Here is a 15089-nt window from a genome sequence, read left to right as displayed (position 1 = left end):
ACACATACACTCTTTGACTCTACACTACGAACGCACCCACACAGGAAACAAGAGGCGCCAAGACCAACAACGACCAGTTCCGAAGATGACCGAAAATAGGTCGAAACATGTTAACAAGGTACATTAAAATTTAACACAAGAAAGTTCTTATCATACATATTCCGAAGTGATATAGTGTTAAAAGTTGTGTAATCAAGATGTATGACATACATTTTGTTGCAGTTTGCAAATATGAGATTGTTAAATAGGTGTTGAGAAATTATTTTATTTTTTTATAGGACCGTTACGGTTATTGATGCAATGTTGGCCTTGAAGACGCATCTCGCATGGCAGTGTGGGACCCTCAGCAGCACCATGGCAAACATCTGAAGAGCATCGCATTACATTCTTCATTAAGTTGGAAAGTGGCAGTCTATGCAGAATTGTGCCTTTTTCATACTTTTGTTCCATTTCTGAGAGCACATAGTCTTTGTGTATCATTCCTTGTATATTTTGTGGACTTGCCTGTGTTTAACACAGTTTCCTCTGGTTATAGGCAAGGAGGCCCACTCTCATATTTAGATTCAATCGTACTGTTAGAAGGTTTTCTTGTTATATATAAAATTTGTTTGCTGGTGACTGAAAGAAAAGGGAGATGGGTGCAGGTGAAGTTTGAGTTTTAAAATTTTATCTCTTTTTTTTGCACTCTTAAGAAATATATATATAGTGAATATACACTTTTTTTTTTTGTAAATATAAAATATTGCTTTGTTTTCAGTGCACTCATAGTATTCATAAATAAGTTGAGGTGTTTTTTTTGGGAGGATTTAATGATATGTAAATTTTTTGGAATTTACAAATCACTAATTTGACTAGGAAATGTGAAGTGGTGCAATGCCTAGAATATGTTCTCCTCCCGCATTTTATATTAATTGTAATTACTTCTGTAGCAGAATATGCGAGGGGAAAGAACATTTCCATGGAAGAAGAACTTTATAATTGACAGTCCATAAGGTGCCATGCTATTATCGATAAGCTTGCTGTTGGGAAGTTGAACCAAATTATTTAAACCATCTATTCATATACAGGTATAAGACTGATTACACACTTCAAGATTCAAACTGGAAAATCATTTCTTGAAAGCTGTTCATGGAACCCCCGACATACAAACCAGGGAACTTGGCCTGAAATTTTGTATAGCAGTTAGTTTTATCCTTCCATTAAAAAATAAATATTATTTAGAGTGGTAAGTAATCAGTTTAAATGTTCTGTTCGTTTTCTTATCCAACCCCTTACAGTTATCTATCATTAAAGTTAAATTTAAGTTAATTTTAAAAATGTCCCAATTAATACAACCGTAAAGTAAATTTCACAGCATTTATTTGTACAGTGCTAGTTGACATGTAACTAGTGGAACTGCTATGAAATTATCCAAACAGACAGCAGCCTGGTAGTTTTGCTACATATTTTTCTATCCCTAGCATAATTATAGTATATTTCATACTAGGTAAAATGAGTTTCTGATATACTCTAGTGTAGTACCTTTTTGGCCATGAATTTTACCATTTCGTTTTTCTTTTACAAATCATTTCTGTATTATAAAATTGTGTGGATATTTTAAATATTAACAGAAACAAACAAATTCGGTATTGATCGCATTGTATGTAGTACGTAGTAGAGGTGGAGAAAAAATAACGTAACTGTTACTTTGGAGCAGTTCCTTGCTTGGAACTGTTCCAAAACGTAACAGCACCTTGGAATACTATGGTCCAAAATAACGCTAGTACAAAATACTTGCCGTTACAAAATACTTGTTTCACTTTGGAACTACATTATGACAACGCCTGTTCCACAGAATGGAACATGTTTGGCACTATTGAAAGCAGTGGCGCCAACTTTTACAAAACACTGGGTGGGCTCAAACATTTGAGGTAGAAGTTAAATAAATGTCATAAGTATAATGATAAAACAATAAATTATTGAGTGGGCTCGGATCCCATGAGCCCATATAAGTTGGCGCCACTGTTTGAAAGCAGAATTGCGAATCCTTTCGTTGCACTGAAGGAAATGTTGGAATCTAAAGTGAAAGATAAATAGTAAAGATATAAAGAACCTCTTTAAAAAATGTACACATTATCTTGAAACTAATGTTACTGAGTATAGGATTCTATCAAACAATTATTAGCATAATGCCTGTATTAGAGTATAGTAACTACATTGTGAATTTTATCAATTATAGGTTATGTTTTATTTAAAAATATTTTACAATTTTCGTTTCATTACCACTTCTTGAAATTAAACTAAATTCTGTTGAAACAAGATTATTGTCGAAGTTTTTTATTTACAAAAATACAACGGTAAATTTTCATATTTCTTTACAATGAGATTATTACTCTTCATGACGGTATTAATATGAATTTTAGCACTGCCGAAATGATTATAGCTTTTATTTACTAATTTTTGGAGAAATTGAACACTATTGTAAACTTGAGCTGAGCAGAAGAGAAAGAATAGGTTAGGTTTTATTTACAATTGGGATCCACTTCGATTTCGTGACCAGTAAAGTTTACAAATAATTTAAAATTGAATTACATTTCCTGCTTCGAACAAACATGATCTACGAATTCAATTTGACATTAGAAAACATTCCTTTTCCACGAATTCACATCTCTGCTCACTATGACATCATACTGCATCACATGGCATACAGAGAAATATGTGATCATTTAGCATCCTAAATACCACTGTTATATTACATACTAGTAGTACGTACCTGTTCCGAAATACTACTGTTCCACCAGATACTAGTCAACCGTACGGTTCCAAGTTCCAAGATACCACTATGCACCTTGTAGTTACACACAAGTTACATATGGTACTGTTATTTCGGAACTGTTATTTGAAACCTAGTATTTTCAAGGAACTGGAACAGTTGGAACCATTACCAGAAAATAACTTTTCCCATCTCTGGTATGTAGCAATGTGATATTTTTAACATAGTAAACATTGTAATGTGGCACAATTATTAGTATTTTACTTTCAGAACATGAAGAACAGAGTTTGGATGTAGAGAGGAATGGACGCCATTGTACAGGAATACATAGGCTACTTGTTGCAGGATGTTTATTAGTCCCCCTTGAGAGGAGGGACACAGGCTGAGGACTGCCCTTGCACATAGGCTGCTTGCGGGGCCCATTGTGCTACCTGGACTGGAATGATGTGCATGTCCTAAGGCCCCCCACACTACAGATTGTCCTGTGGGCCACCCCCCTACAGCCTGTAGAATCCCTTTATCTTTCCACATAGGCATCAACTCTGGTCCCATGAGGAATCATGAGCCCAGAGAAGAGCTTATGGTACATAGCACTACCACCAGCAACTAATGACCACATACCATGGGATCCAAATTTGGTGGCGGCCTGCAGTTGACTCTACATTGGAGCAAGCTCGAAATATGGGGAGAAAATGGAGATGATGAAAGAGAAGAAGTATAATTATGGTGGCGAAATGAGTCTGAAATCCAGCACAGAAGTTACCCAACAATTCTGCTTCAGTTGGTTGAGGGAAAGCCTCTGAAAAAAAACCTCAACTAGGTAACTTGTCCCAATCGGAATTTGAACTTGGGCCTGCTCGTTTCGTGGTCAAACATGCTGGTACTCCACAGTTGTGCAACTGCTCCACTCATACTCTCTGACTTTTGAATGTCTTCAGTTGAAATAATATTTTATTTCTAAATTTATTTACTTTCCAGACGCCAATTCTCTGGATGAGATTTTCTTTATTTCAATGTCTGAAAGTAAGACAAGGGTGAAGTACGAAGCCCCTAGAATGAAGATAAAACTCCACTCACAGCAAGAATCGAATCATGGACCGCTTCGTTGAAAAACACACGCACTATGCACAGAGAAATATTGGGACTAGATTGATAATTTTGGGTAACAATAAATGCGCAATGCAAAAGCTTCAATTTTGATTTGACTGTTGTTAAAATATTGTTTGGTTGCTAACACGTTCAGGATCAATAAAGATCTCTCAATTGTAGCAGTAAAAAAATTTAAAAATAAACTCATGTGTTCACATATTACCATATATATGCGAATACTTCACACCATCGAATAGATAGATTTATTGATATTACTTACTTACTGGATTTTAAGGAACCTGGAGGTTCATTGCTGCCCTCACATAAGCCCACCATTGGTCCCTATCCTGAGCAAGATTAATCCAGTCTCTACCATCATATCTCACCTCCCTCAAATCCATTTTAATATTATCTTCTCATTAGTTCACAAAAGTACAAACTTAATCATTTAAAAATGATCTATATACAAAAAGTAGTTATACATAATAAATATACAATTTCCTAAATTAATTAATCTATTGCAAATCTCAGTAATTTGTTGGTTCAAACTTGCACTTACATCTACACCATCGAATAATTCGCGCATCCTAATTTTAGAAAAAAAAAAAAAGAAAAAAAAAAAAAAAAAAAAAAAAGAAAATTGGTTGTAATTAGTGGTTCATTTACAAGAAATTAATCCTACATAATGATGTGCTCCAAAATAAAATATCAATTTATTTTAAGAAATGCGTCATAATCTTCACATACTAATGTAGAAGCATCCCAAATAATTAGAAAGGAAAAAAAAGAAGCGAATTACAGTTTTTACCATTAATGTTAATATGTGCAATAAAATATTAGTCAGTAATTACATGCTCCCTTACCTCTATTCATCACTTTCATCATCATCACTAGTGGAAGAATCATTGTTATCGTCACCATCTTCCCATAGAGTGTCATCCTAAGTTCCATTAAGTGAATTCATGATACTGCAAAGCAGTACCAATCTTATTTCCAATAATGCGCACCTCAGTTTTTCTTCTCTAAATTCCAGAAAAAATATGCGCGAAGTATTTGCATATTATACGGTATTTTCAAAACCTAAATCATATGGAACCTACAGCACAATATAAACTTTGAACAAACCACTTCAGAAAAATAAGACTGAAGCAGGTTTTTCAGTCTAGTTAACTCACACAAGTTAACACAAGGGTAACGTTGAAAGAAAGCATTGAACATTAGTATTCTCCCCACTTTTCATAGCTTTCTCCATTTTTATATCTTCACACTCTGCCATAATGTCATAACTGAGAGATACTTTATAGACGTACTTGCCTTTTAAATGACGTAATTCTAGAGGCAACCATGGATATATCTGTTACTGAGTGATGTTTTATGAATGATGTGATCTTAAGGAAGATATATTCGAAATTACAATATTATTCATTTGATATAGATTAAATTTGAAAATAAAAAAAAATAAATGGTAGAATATCTGACTACAGTACAATCTCAATTATCCATTTTAAAGGACAGGACTTGGTGAAAGGTTAATTGAAAATAACAGGTAATCCATAGTATCATCCACACCTGTGGAGTAATGGTTAGTGCGTTTAGCCGGAAACCAGGTAGCCCGGGTTCGATTCCCGTTCGGGACAAGTTACCTGGTTGAGGTTTTTTTCTGGGGTTTTCCCTCAACTCAATATATGAGCAAATGCTGGGTAATTTTCGGTATTGGACCCCGGACTCATTTCACTGGCATTATCACCTTCATCTCATTCAGACGTTAAATAACCTAAGCTGTTGATAAAGCGTCGTAAAATAACCTACTAAAATAAAATAAAAATCCATAGCATCAGTATTTTAATAGACTTAAATCTATCCGACTCCACTTACAGTAAAGTGCTTTAAAAAGTCGATTAATTCTTCTGCACTTTCCTATGATTAATTTTCTTTTATATCCACTCTAAGATTGCTAATTACTAAGAAATAGTGGAGCAAAGATGTGCGAAGCGAAATTTTTATGATACTCTGAAGGAGGTGAATGTGTTTGTTACGCAATTGTGGTCAGCAAGATTAAGAGAAAAGTATGTCATGTCATTAATGTACATTGCTTAAAAAATTTAGCTCTTTTTAAACAGGCAACACTCAGCTCGGTTAATAAAGGGACGAAAAGGGAGGTTCTGTTGTATATTCTTTTATGCCTAAGGTGTACTGTGGTAGACAGTTGATCACAAGACATCAAAATACGTGCATTTGTTGACATCAGGTTTTATTTGGGTTGGATGGATAATAGTAAACCTTTGACATGCTTTCCGTAAGACTTGCACATGGTTTCAATTTATTCAACATAATGCCAGATTTGAATCAGCTTCTGAATGGATTTCGTCTATGTTGTTAAGTTAGTTTTCTTCAGTTTCGTCTTACTTAGCATTCATCCCAAATTCTCAGTAGGGTTCTTAAGTTTTGATGTATCGATGAATAATGTTTGATTGATGATAATGAATAACTATTTGTTTGACAGCATATCTTGTCAACATCCATGGTTACTATATGGAATTTTCTTCTATAAGTTCCAAGTTGGTTTTGATTCTTGGGTACATTAATATAATTCACAAAGAAAATGTTCAAATTAAAGAAAATTAAAAGCAGGGACATTTCGAGGGCGTCTTTAAAAAAATCAGGGACTCTCTCCGAAAATCTGAGACATATGGTAATGCTAGTGTAGAACCACTATCAAGCATAGTTCATGAACGAAAAGTATGGTAAAATTGATTTTAACACACTTCATTCTTAGATCAAGGTAGGAATTACGTCATGTTGGGATAGCTTCATTTGCGTTATTTTATGAGATACTTGATTTCACATACAATTTTTTCACGAATTTCTGTCAGTTGAGTCAGAGAGTTAAAATTTTTATAGATATGAATGAGGCTTGTCCTGTAGACACATTCTACAATATTGTGATTTGTCGCGAATTGCTCGTTTTCCCGTTTTTTGTGTTAAACGCGATTTTTTTTACAAATGAGAACATACCAATTCAAGGTAATGTGTGTGTAATGTCTGCCTATGTAGACGTTCGAAGTGCACAAATTAAATATAAGTATAAATTTAGTCCAGTGAAGAAGAACCAACATCTTGGTTGTCAGGTGTTTTGTACTGGAAATCAGACTGCCATATAGGAAGTAAGTTTTTTTCTAGTATATTTTTCACTTTCAGTAGGAATTTTATTAATCTAAAATGTCAGTCAATACGCCAGACAATTTTTTATGCCATTTTTCCGTTGTATTCTAGCTTTTCTTAAAAATTGAAGGGCATAAAGTATGTGAAGTACTTAAATGCTTTTGTTGCTGTTATGCATTTTCTCACAAATGTATTCATAAGGATTTGTTAACCTAAAATTATTCTACCTGACACAGACCACAAACATATAGTTCAAATGTACTACTGTAACATTATTTACCACTTTCTTGCCTGCATATACTGTATGTACACAACATGGCAACATGACATACAAACTGGAACACAGCACTAGATAAAATGAAGGGAGAAGGTTCCTGGAAACAAAAATTTATATTTTATGCGTTGGAAATACTCTGCCAATCCAAAAATATATTTTTTTTTCTGTAGTTGTCCAAATGTGTGGTGGGCAAACCGTAGTATAACAGATCTAACTGTGAAAATTACTTGTGCAGAGTTATCTTACATATAGTCTCGTAGGTTTCTGGTCATCCTGTCTTGTGTTACAGTGGATATCAACACTGCATTCTATAAGATTCATCGAGCGTTTGGTACATTAACCTGGTATATATACAGTATGCGACATCTACAACTTATTGATCATAACAAGTGCGTTTAATGAAGAGATCCGACCATGACCACGCTCTTGCATGGGCAGAGTGCAAATTAAGATTTCTGATGGGGAGGGGGGGGATAGAATCCTAGATAGAGAATACCATACATAAAATTATTATTATCCTCATTCGTTACGGCTCAACGCTTTGTCACACTAAGTTGCTTGTTTTGTATCTTGGTCTTAATAATAATTATATCCATGAGCAGGCTTAAGATAAGATGTGTATGTAATTCCTAAGTTATTGATAGTTATCAGCTTGCTGGTGATAATACATCAATATTATTTTCTTTGCTTACTTTATACTTTATAAAGTGCATATACTCGTATTAAAACAATTATATTTTGTAAGGGGGGATAGGAGTTATCCCTGGCGGGGATGTTTATATGAATTTATGAGAGGGGGATAACTTTCCAACAGGTGGGGAATCCCCCCCCCCCGCGTTAATTCGGATCCTGCGCATGGGAGGAATGGCAATGATTTAGGCCTAATCCCATAAAATAATGCTCTGGTAAGAGGTAACAAGAAAATGTTATGTTGAACTTAACTTCTATCAAAGCATATGTTGAAAATGATGTAGACCTTTCTGGATGCAAAAATCACATTGGAGGAACTTGCAGATGTTAAGACAAGAATATATATGAACATATTTGGATATGTTTCGGATAAGTTGTCTTCCAACATTTCTACTGTTTTCTCTCATGGCAGTGGCTTACATGTTGTAACCCACTTCTGAGGTTGGGTGCCTTGTAGGCAGAGTTACTTTACCCAATAATGAGAGGTCTTAAATCTGATCTTAACTAAATTCTAGACCATGGACGAAGATAGAAAGAATTAATTCCCTTTAAGGAAAAATTCCTGTGCTATGACTGGGAATATAACCTGAAACCTCGTAAACTGTAGCACAAGCTCTCTGACCACTAGACCATGAGGCTGAATACATTATTTTTATGTCTATGAAAATTCTACTTTTATGCACAAAAAATGTCATATAGTGTAATTTATTTTATCACTTTACAGTACTGTAATACTCGTACATATTTAGTCCTCAAGTTAGCCAGTACACTTCTAACCTAACTGTGCAGTATTGTGATCGTTACTCTCTGAAGCCTATATACTAAGTAAGTAACTTAGCATCTCTTAAATTCCCACTCATCATCTGGTCACTTACTATTGGCAATATAGCGTTCATATTGAATGAAACTAAAAACACTGTTTACTGGGAATCTTAATACTGAAACTTATTTTTCATATCTCATTCATTTTAAAATAACTAGAAACAGCAATAGGAAGCCATTCTTTACAGTATCTTTCATGATATATATTTTTCTCAACATATTCAATTCTGGTGACCCATTACATTTCTGTATTCGAGCCAGCATTCCCTTACTTACACCATTTACAAACTTTATAAACTGATGTAACATGACCTTAACATCTGCTCTTAACTATGTCTTTCATGTCTCTTCACTTTCACTTATCCCTCCTTCTAATTTATAATACTTACTATCTCACCTTCCTTCTCTTATTCTCCGCTACACTTAATAACTATTCATACTACATGTGATTATTCCCATTTAATTTCATTCCCACCTTTCTCATAACTAACTACATAATTTTTTCTTTTAAATAACATAATTACCTTTGTTGAGTTATCTCAGGAAACATAACCTATTATTAAATTCAATATAGAAACACTTCTAACACATGATCATATTAACACTCGTACTCAAGAACATTGGATCGAAGTTATTTATAATTTTGGTCTAGGAATCCAATGTTTAAGCAAAAATAAGTCTATAACCTTGAGAAAGTGCATCCGTTCAGTTCCATTTTTCTATTACACAACTAACCCTGCTATTCCCCTCCTCCACCACTGGTATACTATTTTCTGAAGTTATATATTGGTTTTTCTTCCCTACTGCACCCTCGTTTCACACTACTAACTCGATTAACAACTCTATACTACTATTTCTCACAGCCCCTTTCAGAGCAAGCTTTGTAAGAGAATGATATGTTCTAAAAATGGACATTTTTTGTTTTAAACTGTACTTGCTTAAGGCTCATTTCATGTGAACCATACAGTGTTCATGTACAACTGAATCCTATTAACTCACTAGTTACTTAGAAATGTACATTTAGTAAAAACGGACCCTTTCTTGTCACACCTTGAGTGTTTTGAAACATACTGGCTTTCTGGGGGAGAGAAAAAAAATTCAGACTTCTCTGCAGTACTTTCCACAAACATTTTCATACAAGTACATAGCACGTTATTTGTCTTTGATTTATGCAGAACATACATTTTATTTTCCTCTTCTCTTGATTTAACTATTACCTATGAGCCACCATGGTGATCTAGTGGCTAGAGTGCTGGACTTGTAATTCTTTGGATCTGGATTCAATCCCCGGCATACACCAAATTTATAATGTGTTTTGTGCAAGCCTGTGGTCCAGGTAACACGGGTTTTCTCCAGGAGCTTTGGTTCCCCTGTGGGATCCCAATAAAACTTCATTGTGGGTATAGCATAGACTAGCCTCTTAAGGCACATCCTGGGCAATGATTATCGGTAAATTGGTGTACACATCTGGCATTGTATGGATGAATGGCAAACTCGCCATTAGTTAAAAAAATTCTGTTATCTATGAAACAATATTTGATTACATATAGAGTTATTATTTTTCCCCTCCTTTGAGTTACGTCATAACATTTCCTGTAGCTCTTATTTAACAAAAGATTTAAAACTGTGCAGTTTGTAATTTTAAACATGTGAAGCAAACTCAAGTGTATCACGTTCAGAAGTAAGAATGACTTTATAACTTATATAACTGAAGATAACAAAAGTGGTGGAACAAATTGCAGCATGACCACAGAAGTCGCCCTCAGTAGTGTAGCTGGTATAGCGCTGGCCTTCTATGCTCGAGATTGTGGGTTCGATCCCGACCGAGGTCGATGGCATTTAAGTGTGTTTAAATGCGACAGGCTCATGTCAGTAGATTTACTGGCATGTAAAAGAACAGCGGGACAAAATTCCTGCACACCGACGACGTTAATATAACCTCTGCAGTTGCGAGTGTCGTTAAATAAACCATAATCTTAAATCTCACCACAGATCTGAACCCCACTGTTGGTTAAGTGAAGTCACATATGTTACAGGCATAAGTAAAAGGGGTCTTAGATTCCTGGCAGACAAAGTCAAATATTTTGGCCATATAATTTGTTGATATGTAAGTTGGGTATTTACATATGGTACTTTGAGGCAATAATGAATGGAAGAATATTGTTGAGAAGACCAAAACTTCTAGAAAGTTATAGAGTCTAGGGAAGAAGACATTTTAAGGCAATGGAATTTATATTTGTTTAGGTATAAAGTGCGTGATGAAAAGCAACCATACATACAATAGTAATTTGTAAGATTAGATTTTATATTCGAGTAGAAAGTTTAGCACCTGAGGCAAAGCCGAGAGTAATAACTTCCGCGAGCACATAAAATCTGTTTACGCTCGTGTGCTGTACATTATTTTATCCATTACTGATATCTAAATTTCATTACTTGCATCTAAATTTAATTTTAAATTGTACACCTTTTCTTTATAATGTGGTGTTTGTGAAAAAGTTGCAAATGAATGAATGTATGGATTTTATTGTTGCTAATGTGTTGGTTATCATGGAGAGAGTGATTTAAAAAATTTTAATTCACTGCTATGAATAAAACCATTGTTTAGGTTGCTAAGGATGTTGAAAGGAAGACCAGTTTAGATACCAGTTATAGATAAAAATATTTGCTGCAGTTACATGTGTTTGGTATAACATTCACAGTAATTCTCACTTCCATATACGTTTTGTCAATTTCTTTTAGAAAAAATATTTAGCCACATAAAGCATCCAGGTACTGCTGTCTTGCAGTTGGATATATTGAGCAGTGTGCCACGAGTTACATGTTCATGAGGTTTTTATTTTACAACATTATTTTATGATCAAGCATTTTCTGCCTTGGTTCATCTTTGTTCCTGCCTGTACTGTATTGTGACAGAAGATAAATAAAAGAGGGATTAATGAAGTGTCTGTATTTTTATTTTTATTAAATTTTAACAATTCAACAACATAGTATTCTTTCCTCATTTCTAAACTGTAGAAACTTTATGCAATTACATGTTTTTATTGATTTGGAATATTGATGAAATATTTATACTAGGGCATTCGAAAAGTAACCGTAAGATAGTTACTGTTTCTCACTAAATTTATTTAAGTTGCTCTTTACATTAAATACTTCAAATATAGACTCTTGCCATGTAAACAGTATGTTGACAAATCCTTAGAAGATGGCGGACTCCATCTGCAGCATCATTTCTGGATCTCATTTTCACTGATCGGTCAAAAGCTGTTCGGGTGCCCTCTCCCACAAGCTTAATGTCATAAAGCACTGGATTGCATTTTTTCCTTTTGCAACTTGTATTTTTTATGAAGAATGTTTGTTCACACCTACTGAACATTTTTAGGGCAGTATTACTTAATATAAATTAGAAACAGTCCTTGTATTCACAAAATATGGTTACTTAAAGACTTTTAATATTTCACGTTTATGTAACAATTGCTCCTCTGGTATGTACTAAAAGATCCCAGTGCTCACCACTAGGAATGCTGATTTACAGTATTGTTGCCACTACTTATTGAATGCTCTAGTACAGCGTTTCTCAAACTTTTTTGAAGTGTGGACCACTTTTTTAAGTTAGAACAGTTCTGTGGACCACCTTACTCTTGTTCCCTTCGAAAGCAAATTTATAATTTTTGTAGCATATTTTAATACCGTATACTTATATTTTAAAAAATAATTAATTGAAATTAATTTAATTCAATTAATTTTATATTAGTATTAACTAATTAAGTTAAAGTTAATAGAAGAAAATTCATTTTGTTTTTTTATAATTCAAGGTATTAGTTTGGATAATCTTTAACTAATTAACTAAAAAATAAATAAATATTGGTACTCGTATTAATGAGATGGATGAGCCCTCCAATTCTTGCACAGTTCTATGTTTGGATGTATGCTGGTAAGCTTAAGTCGGAGATTGTCACATACTCGAGTCGATTTCGGTACTCTGTTTTTATTAAGAGTTAGTAATGAAAACCCTTTCTCACACAGATATGTAGAAGCAAACTAAATTATAATCTCTAAAGCACCATTGTACAGCTCACTATATTCTCTTTTCCCTTGTGATGAGGTCCAGAAATTAACCATACCTTCCGCTTCGAATTTAATTTTAAGTCCGGTCTCATTCTAGAGTTCAATTAACTGTTCTCTTTCACTCAGTGAAAGTTTGTTATTTTCAATATCGCAATGAAAGTGATCAGGAACCCATGAAAATTCGTCATATTTACTTCGAAAATAAGTTTAAAATTGTGACTTCAGAGTTTTATTATTGGTGTACGACATATAATACGGTACGTGACCATTTCAATGTGCAGACTGGGTGTCGGCAAAACTATTAAGAGAGTCATAAATACATGAAAAGATTCGGTACTTTAGTCCTCTGTTATGAATTCGGGTGGTCCCTGGCTGGGTTACAGGCGCCAGATGAGCTATAGTGTGATGTGCTATTCGTTTGAATTTTATTTTTTCTTCTGTCTTTTTTGAAGGACCACAAGGGCAGACTTCGAAGACCACAGGTGGTCCGCGGACCATAGTTTGAGAAACGGTGCTCTAGTATATCTGATTTTGTTACATGTCAGAGTTTATGACATTAATAAAAATGTCGTACTGAGATACTTTACCACACTAGTGCGGTAAGTGATACTTTACCCTACAAGTGCAATAAAGTGAAGCATGTGTTGAAATAGATGAAATAATAATTATACGATTATATCGTATTGTAATACAAAATTGTAGAAGGGGCTGTATTGCAAAACGAGTATGAAAATTGGAGCAATAGTGAAGCTCGTGCTTGAGTGATACCAATTTTGCAATTGCCATTTCTGCAAGTGTATTACACGCTATGTTTTCTACAACAGAGGCAGAATTAAACAGATTGGGGAATTGGTAATAAAATTTATACATGTCAAAATGACAGTTCTTTTTTTTTTTATCTCGAAACGTGTATATTGCCAGAAATATCTCCAGGAGGCGGTGATCTTGTGGCAACAATAGTGTATCATTGTTGCAAACAATAGTTCTCATTTTTAATTAGGAAATTTAGTTCTGTAGTTACAGTTTAAAAAATTTGAGTAAAAAAATAATGAATTATGGCGATTCTTATCTTACACCTTCAATTCTTCGTTTATTAATAAAACCCATTTGAAATGACAACTACTTTATAAAATGTAAGGAATATTTCTCTACATACGTGACTCAATATGTTTTAGCACATTACAAATTTGCCTCAAATTGTCTAATTTGACATAGGCTAAACGTCTTTATCATCCAGAGAAGAGACTTCAAATTCTGAACAATTAAAACAAAGTCCATTTTTAGGCTAGATAATATTGTAACATTATTATTCAGAATCCAGAAATGCATATAGAATGTTAGTTGGGAGCCCGGAGGGAATAAGACCTTTGGGGAGACCGAGACGTAGATGGGAGAATAATGTGAAAATGGATTTGAGGGAGGTGGAATATGATGGTAGAGACTATGGGACCGATGGCGAACTTATGTGAGGACGGCAATGAATCTCCGGGTTCCTTAAAAGCCATAAGTAAGTAAGTTACAAAGTTACACCTTCCCGAATGTTAAACATAACTGTGGAAATTATGAAGGTTTGAGTATTTAAATTATAATTACGAGAATGGCACTGGGTGTATTATAAAGTCATTAAAGAACATTGACATTATTACTCACCTGAAAAATCTGTATTAAAGCCAGTTTTCAAACCTTCTAACTTCTGCAGCAATACATGAAGTCGCTCAAGTGTGAACTGCGCGCGCCACGTTCCTTATCAAAGTTAACTCTTTCTATGTCATGATAAAATGTAATTTTATTTCGACAGAAATACATAAACTTAAAAATGAATATTGAGGTAAAACATTGGATTTAAATATTATCATCTTTACACAAAACCACAAATTTCCTACTAAATTATATAATTGCATTGCTCCCTAACATCACAGACTTTTAAGAAGATTCTAATCTTCTTAAACAGAAGAAAGAAAATTGTTTTATCACACTACGTAGGTTCACACTGGAATTTGTATGCAACAAAATGGTGGTGCTGAGCATGTCAGTACTTTAGTCCCTCTTGGCGCGTCTGTGTCCTGAAATCAAATAATAATAAAACGTAAAATATATGTTATGGCTTTATGCACTTGTGCAGTGACCAACTTTGCTGAGAATTGTTATCAACAGCATTATTTGTGAAATAGGGCTATAAGCTTACTGGAAAGTTCTTTACAGACGTCATTGATCTTGTACTGTACTTCTTAT

At 34.2% G+C, this 15089-nt stretch overlaps 2 protein-coding genes across 3 annotated transcripts in view; one reads left to right on the top strand and one right to left on the bottom strand.

Moving 5' to 3' along the window:
• Nucleotides 1-11733, top strand: part of ArfGAP3 (ADP-ribosylation factor GTPase activating protein 3) — a 50139-nt gene extending 38406 nt beyond the window's left edge. For both annotated transcript variants that reach the window (XM_069840041.1, XM_069840040.1), the window contains one exon: nt 279-11733. In XM_069840041.1, the coding sequence (XP_069696142.1) occupies nt 279-296 (18 nt within the window). In that variant the 3' untranslated portion in view covers nt 297-11733. The remainder of the gene's footprint in view (nt 1-278) is intronic.
• A 2892-nt stretch (nt 11734-14625) lies between these two features.
• LOC138709338 (nose resistant to fluoxetine protein 6-like) overlaps nt 14626-15089 on the bottom strand; it is a 77265-nt gene continuing 76801 nt past the window's right edge. Inside the window, exon 14 of the mRNA XM_069840037.1 lies at nt 14626-14920. Within this exon, the coding sequence (XP_069696138.1) occupies nt 14895-14920 (26 nt within the window). The 3' untranslated portion in view covers nt 14626-14894. The remainder of the gene's footprint in view (nt 14921-15089) is intronic.

Source organism: Periplaneta americana, chromosome 11, assembly GCF_040183065.1.
Source record: "Periplaneta americana isolate PAMFEO1 chromosome 11, P.americana_PAMFEO1_priV1, whole genome shotgun sequence".
NCBI classification, from domain to species: domain Eukaryota; kingdom Metazoa; phylum Arthropoda; class Insecta; order Blattodea; family Blattidae; genus Periplaneta; species Periplaneta americana.
Note: the sequence above shows the minus strand (reverse complement) of the source record. Positions and strands in the feature narration are given on the sequence as shown.